This window comes from Oryx dammah, unplaced genomic scaffold (assembly GCF_014754425.2).
Source record: "Oryx dammah isolate SB20612 unplaced genomic scaffold, SCBI_Odam_1.1 HiC_scaffold_11, whole genome shotgun sequence".
NCBI classification, from domain to species: domain Eukaryota; kingdom Metazoa; phylum Chordata; class Mammalia; order Artiodactyla; family Bovidae; genus Oryx; species Oryx dammah.
Genome location: NW_024070195.1, coordinates 37,621,020 through 37,628,248, shown reverse-complemented (window position 1 = coordinate 37,628,248; position 7,229 = coordinate 37,621,020). Strand labels below are relative to the sequence as shown.

Here is a 7,229-nt window from a genome sequence, read left to right as displayed (position 1 = left end):
TGGGGGGTGGGGGCAGTTCAGGAAGTGCAATGGAGATTTGGTCATAATGATCCATGTCTGGATTCAACTTTTTTGGGTCATTTTTATTTTTTTAATTTTTTGGCCATGCTGCACGGCATGTGGGATCTTAGTTCCCCAACCAGGGATCAAACCCACACCCATTGGAAGAGTGGAGCCTTAACCGCTGGACCACCAGGGACGTCCCCGCAGGTCACTTTTGAGGGAGGGGCTTGGGAATCACAGCACACATCCGTCTCCCGTTCTGTCTCCTTTCTGTCACTTTCTTGGGCCCCCCTGTCTCCTTCCTCTCTCTGGAGAGCTCCTGAGACCAGCTCTGGCTGGGAAGTGAGTGGGTTGGCCGAGGAGGAGGTGTGGCAGGAAATCCAGGGGGCCTCTGGGGTGGACAAAGGATGCTGTGAGGGGCTTCTGCGGCCACGGTTTGGGGGCGGGGCTCATGCAGAGATGGGAATCTTCTGAGGTCTAGGGAGCCCACTGGTCTCGGGGGCTCCCCCTTCCTTGAGACCCAGGCCTCTGCCGAGCAGCCAGAGCTGGGAGCACCGGTGCAGAAGCAGGGGGCCCAGTGGGAGGACCAGCGCCAGCCACGCCAGGCCCAGGAGGATCCAGATGGCTGCCAGACTCCGGTACACCGAGAGGTAATGCTTGCTGGGGTCTGTGCCTGGCCGGGAAGGGGGACACGATCAGTGCAAGTGGTCTGAGGGGCAGCCACCCTCCAGGTTCCAAAAGGGTTCCCACCAGCCTCCCCCTAATAAGGATCAGCAGGTGAGGGCCCTGGGGCGGGGAAAGGGTGATGGGTTCCTGGACCAGTGACTTCCGAGGATGTTGTGAGAATTTGCAGCAGCCTCACAAAGTGTTTGTCTCCCTTGAATAACCAGGGGCTCTCTGGTCCTCAAGAATTACCCCCCTCCCCCGGCTGACATCTCCCCCTCCCCCGAATCCCAGTGGCCCCGACCCTGTGATCTGTGGCTGCCCCTTTCTCACCGACAACATAGTCCCCAAAGCCGATGGTGCTGAGGGTGATGAAGGCGAAGTAGAAGCCCTCGCTGAAGCTCCAGCCCTCCACGTGGCTGAAGACCATGGGCGGCAAGATGAGAATGAGCAGCGTCCCCATTGCTGAGAAGAGGGCCAGGCCCAGGGTCTGCAGCAGCTGGAAGCGGAGGAGTCTCTGAGTCCGCTCGGAAGGCCCATGGTTATAAGCAGGGGAGGGGGTCTGGGGCAAGCTAGGAAATGGGCTGGACCATAGTCAGGTCCTTAGCCTGCACCCCTGTGGGGTGGGGCTTGTATCTCTGTGTGTGTGACATCTTGTCCAGGCCAGGAAAAGAGCTGGTCAGCAGGATTGTGTCGGTGGGTCAAGTTGGAGATGCCTTTCGGCTTGGTGTCCACGTGTGCAGGACCCCCAGGACTTAGATATGGGATGGAAGATGGTCCCTGAGCTGCCCCAATCCTTCTACACCTCTGCCTCTTTGCATAGCTTTGCAAGGGCCCAGATGACAGGGTGGGCACTGGAGGTGTCCAGGGTGGCATGGAGTTCTTTGATGACCATGGAGGTGTGTGCCCAGATAGATCCCCCTTTGAAGAAGGCCTAGCCGAGCCGCCAGCAGGTGGCCTCCAGCCATCTCTCTCAGGGTGTATGTCAGCCTGGCCCAAGGGCACACCTTGCCATGCCCGATTGAGGCCGGGGCAGAGTCCTGGCCACGTCAGCGCCCACTGTGGGGCAGCTTGCGCCACCGGCACCTGCCCAGCTCCTTGAGGGGTAGGCTGAGGCTTTGTCCAGCCTGCGCCACAATTTTGCTCCTTTGTCCACCTGGTCCTTTTCGTCCATGGGTGTCGACCCCTAACTCCCTGCTAGCCAGACTCTGTCTCACTGTCAGCTTCTGGGCGCCTTGAGCGCAACAGAGTCTGTCCCAGAGGGGCTGTGGGGAGGGAGGACCTTACCTGGGAGCGTCTGGGCTGGTCCTCCCACCTCTCCAGCATGGTCAGGTGGGCACGCAGCCCTGTGCCCAGGTGGTTGAGGAAGACCACGTTGAGCGGGATGCCCACCAGGGCGTAGAAGACACAGAAGACCTGGCCTGCCTCTGTGCTGGGCGCCAGGTTCCCATATCCTGCAGGCGAGGGAGAGGGTGCAAATATGAGGAAGGGAGAGTTTGGAACGGCCTCCCTGACAGACTCTAGTGGAGGCTGATTTTCCACCACCACAGGGAGGAGAGGTGCAAAGGGGAGGGTGGGGCGGGGCGGAGAAAAAGCTCTCTTCTCATGAACACTCTTCTCAACCTCTTCTAGAATGATCTCGATTGGTAAGTATCCTTTGAAGGCTCATCTCCAAAAACACCACCTCTAGGAAGCCCTCCTGGCTGCCAGCCTCTTCCTCTTTACCAGGTGTGATTCCCCACAATGCTTTGTGTCATTCCTATCTAGCTATCTAGTTTGCCCTGTGCTCCTATTTTTAGCGTGCTTATCTTATCCTTCCTTATTGGATCAGAAGCTCCTTGAGAGCCAAGCTTGGGTCTGATCCAAGGTCATACTCTGTTATCTCCACTCTTTCCTTGGGTCTGATCCAAGTTCATACTCTGCTACCTCCACTCCAACTGCTTTAATGTCACCTGAATTCAAGGACGGTGTGTGGAACTGAACTTAATTGAATGAATGGGGAGACCGGGCTCCGCGGGATGGCGGGGTTCCTTGTGGGAGGGGGGTGGGTTTTCTGGCGAGGGAGTAGAGCAGACGCTGTTGGTGCTCTGTCCCCTGGGAACACCGGGACAGCAGCTGCAGCTGAGTGGACAGCTCTTGGACATGCAGGGGACTCCCCACCCCAAGTCCCTGCCTCTCTGTCTACCCGAGGGGTTCTTCTGGCCACAGGAGCGTGTTTGGTCTGGGGGCAGGTCCAAAATGCTGGAGAATTCATACATCCGGACTCAGTCCTCAACCAGCCAGGGCAGGAGTTGGTAGACAAATACGCCTGCTTCCTCCCCGCTTGGCTGGGCTCTCCTCGGCTTCTCAGAGGGTCCCCAGCACTGGTGAACCCAGTGGCCCTAACCCAGTCCCCTGCTCATGATTGCAAACTCTGTTGCCCTTTCTCCTCTTCCTGTTTCACTCTCCTGCTTCTCCTGCTTCCCAGAATCGTCTCTGAGATAAACCACATCCTTGTCTCAGCCACTGCTTTTGGGGAACTCCAACTTCAGCGAGGGTGCTGGGGGTGGCCTTCTCCATCCCAACGTTTTACCTATAGTGGTGACAACCGTGCCTGCAAAGAAGAAACTGCTGCCGAAGTCCCAGTTGCTGGGGTTGGTGGAGTTGCCCTTGGGGTTCACGCCCTTCACCCAGGCTTCCATGATGACCTGTGGAGCAGCAGAGGGTGGGAGGAAGAGGTTGCTGATAGCACCGGCTGGTGGCCAGCCTCCCCACTGTGTTTCACCTAGTGAAGTTCTTAAGTCACATTCCCATTCATGGAAGAGGAAACTAAGGCTCAGAGTGGCTGACTTGCCCAAGGTCGCTGAATTCCAAGCTCACTTCCTGCTTCGCTGGCCAAGGGCTGAGTGTGATGTGGGCTTTAAGTGTGGCTAGCGGAGGAGAGATGGTCCCAAGGGGACAGACAGTATTTATGGAGCCAGCCAGGTGGGACATGTTGCCTATAGCCAAGAGGGTGAGACCCCAGGGGTTGCCAGGACAACGAGAAGACTTTGGGTTGGATGTTCCTGGAAGGGTGCACTTGCAAACATGAGGTTTGGGACCACAGGAAAGCCATGGGGCTGCCCTCTCTGGGGGCTGATGGTGGACAGAGGACCTTGAGTTCTCTGAGCTTCCAGGTGAGCTGGCAGGCTTGCTCTCTGCCGCCCCCTGGTGAGTCCCAGGTCTATGGGAGAAATTCCATCAGAGGCCAGGGCAAAGGTCTCCTCTATGTGTGTGTGTGTGTGTGTGTGTGTGTGTGTGTGTGTGTGTTGGTGGTGTATATGTGTGATGTGTTGTATACATGTGATGTGTGCATGGGTGCCGCATGTTCAACGTGTGTGCATGCTGTTGTTTATAGAACTTGAACCCTGCAGACTCAAGCCTAAGCCCCTCTGTCCCCCACCAAGCCCTCTTGGAGGTGGGCAGGACACCTGCCCCCATCTGCTCCCAAACCCCTCCCCTGTAGCCGTGAATTGTCCCAGGGGAGCCGCGCAGCCTGGCCACCTGGTAGAGCCCCAAAGGCCAGAGGGAGGTGGGGGGAGGGGAAAGCTCCGGCCTCCAGGGCCTGTGGGAACCGTTTCCTTGCTGGCTGCGTGAGCAAGCTCTGCCGGGGCTGGGGGTGACCCCTGTGAGGGCCAGGCCAGTCTGGATGTCGTGACCGGGGCTGTCTGCTTCTCCTCACTTTGGCAGAACTGGCCTCTTCTCATGCGAACCTTGGCCTCTTTCTCTTTCCCACACATCCAGAGAGGCCAGAACCGAACATTCCAAAACACGCCTGCTCCCCAGAGACCCTCGCCCACGGGAGCAGCACTGCCCGTAGGAACTGGCTGTCCCCTCCGCCAGTCTGGGGGTCTCCGTCCTGCAAGGAGGGGCCGCAGTGCGGGGGGTGCTGGGGGTGGGGCTCCCAATGTGGGCTGTCCGTTCTGCTCTAAGAATCCCCGTGCGCAGGTGAGAAGGGCAGGCTTGCACCCTGGGCAAGTTTCCTGATGGTGTCGGTCTTCAATACTGCTTTTGTTACTGTTATAGCTCCGCTCCTTCTACTGTCATCTGAACAGTAGAGCAGGCCCTGAGTATCCAGGAGATTCACACCTGCGGCGCGGTTCACACCGGCGGAGAGTATCGCTGGGGTTCCTGGAAGCAATCCCGCGCGGACACCGAGCGATGACTGTCACGTGCGTTCTTTGGGAATCTTACCTGGCATTCTTCTGCCTCTCACTTGGACCTCCCCTGGCAAGTGAAGGTCCCTCCCAAGGAGGCTGAGGACCCCCGGGGAGGTCTGGGGGCCTTTCATCAGTGGCACCTCACTCAGGATTGCAGTCAAGCCTGTGCCTTTAATTACATACCAGCTACCAGTCCTTTCCCTGCTCCCTCTGCAGCTCCAGGAATTGCTTCCAACCAGGAGCTGAGGGTGGAGGGGCTCCAGGGCCTCTGCCTCACTCCCCATCCTGAGCCCTTCTCAGCCCTGACTGGGGTGCTATGGTCCGAGCCCTGAGCTGCTGGGGAGCAAGGAAGTGAAACCTGAGGCCGGAAGCCCCTCTTCCTGGGAGAAAGGGCTTCGCACGACTCTGGAAAGTTCTCTGACCAGCCAGCCTACCTCTCATCTTCTAGGCCTGCTGTTCTTGGGGGTCCATCAGTGTGGCCTGAGGACTTGTTAACACACAGCTTGTTGCTCTGGCTGCCCCCTGGAGTTCCTGACTCAGGAGGTCTGGGGTGGGACCTGAAGGGTGGCCTTTGTAAGGAGCATCCACGTAGGGCTGATGCTGCTAGGCCAGGGCCCAGCCTTTGAGAGCTGCCCCCTGCACTTATGTTAAGCTGTGTGGCGAGGAGAAGCTGGCTTGGGTTCGAGTTCTGCTTCTGCCATTAATTATGCAGCTCTGGGCTGCATACCCCACCCGTCCCCGCCTGCAAACCTGAGAGAGTGGCGGCAATAGGTAATTATGAGGAAACACACAGAAAACACTGGGCCCCAGGGTTCGGACCAGTACTGGTCTACCTGCCTCGTGATGGCCCTGCTCCGTGCTGTTTGGGGCACATTGTAAACACTCAATAAAGACCAGTCATTGTGACGAAACTGCATGTGGCTTGCTCCTTTGCGGTCGGTGTTGTCCCCCACTGGACCCCCTGGTCTCACCCTCCCCCACAACACCCTAGTTTTGGCTGGTTTCTGCGAGAGAGGGGACTGGGGCCCCAGAGTTTCTACAGAAGGGGTCCAAGCAGGGGTGACCCATCTATCACCAGAGATGCCCTGTCGGCACAGAGGGGTGGGGCTCAGTCACCCTGGCTGTCGCTCATCAAGCCCAGGTCCATGGCAGCTGGCGTGGTGGCGGCTCCTGACCTTTATCTGTGTCTCCCACCCACAGTGTGGTCAGCACCCCAGGGAGGGGGGAGGAGAGCTAGTGGGACGGAAGAGGAAGAAGCTGCCTGGAGCCGGGGAAGGGGAAGCGAGGAGTGTGGGGGCAGAAGTGTGCACAGCGCTGGTAGCCCTGACACACGGTTCACATTTATGCAGCAAGTGGCAGCCTAGAAAGAGCTTTTCATCAGCTCTCAAACATCTGCGGCACATATAAGACTATTCTCCTCACCTAGAAGGGGACCAGAGAGGTTAAGTGGCTTGCCCAATGTCACACAGCAATCCAGTTATAGACCCCAGGGGCCAGACTCTGACCTCAGGTTTCCCCTGGCTCTCTCTGCCCATCACGCTCAGCTTCCAATGGGGCCTCAGCCATCGGTGATGGCTCTGGACCTGCATTCTGCAACTCTCCGCCCCCCCAAACCCCGTCCCACATCAGCCTCTTCCCTCCACCTGCACAAACTGCTCCACGGCCTGCTGGTCCAGGCAGGTGTAGTTCTCCAGGAAGCGCAGCTTCTCAAACTGGAACCGGTCCCTGGACTGAGACTCTGCCTGCTTCTCCAGCAGTTGGAAGATGGTGGCGCCGAGCAGCAGGTAGCAGATGTAGGCCAGGAGCAGGGGCAGCACCCGGCCGCCCCAGCGGCTGCACAGCCCGGCACGGGGCATGGCAGGCCCAGGACTGTGCCAGGGCTGTGGGGGTGGCTGTGGAAACAGAGGCGGGAAGCGCCTGGGGACCTGGTCCAGCCTCCTGCCTGCCTCACCCCCCACTGGCGGCACAGGTGTTCGGAGGCTGGGGAGTCTGTTTGAACAGTGCAGCTCAGCTTGGCTGCACTAAGTGCCCTGAGTGCAAACAGGACTGCCACCCCCCGCCCAGGCTTTTTTTTTTCCCCATGGAGAGCAGCAGGTCAGCGGCAGGGACCCCTCAAAGAGACCTAACGGTCCTCCTGAGCGCATCATGTCCCACTTTCTGCCTCCAAGTTGGATGGGTGTTTGGGGACCAAATCGGATGCTCCCCTTCACTCTGTCCTGGCTCCCGCGGCAGCTCCCAGCTTCTCACCCATGACGTCTTCTGAGCTCCAGGCTTAGGAGCTGGGAAGAAATCAGAACGGGTGTGAATAAAACTTGCACTCAGTTGCCTTGGATAAGAAATGGGGCTGGGAGGATGGACCTGCCTCTTGGGGGAACCCACGGATGA

The 7,229-nt window shown here is 58.6% G+C and overlaps 1 protein-coding gene across 1 annotated transcript; it reads right to left on the bottom strand.

Annotated features, from left to right (window-relative positions):
- Positions 1-163: 163 nt before the first annotated feature.
- On the bottom strand, positions 164-6,700 carry KCNK16 (potassium two pore domain channel subfamily K member 16). The gene is made up of 5 exons (XM_040249765.1): positions 6,488-6,700; positions 3,239-3,353; positions 1,954-2,120; positions 1,000-1,165; positions 164-676 (listed from the first exon to the last, which is right to left on the bottom strand). Exons 1-5 carry the CDS (start codon positions 6,698-6,700, stop codon positions 453-455), a joined length of 885 nt encoding a protein of 294 aa, XP_040105699.1. The 3' UTR covers positions 164-452.
- Positions 6,701-7,229: the final 529 nt, after the last annotated feature.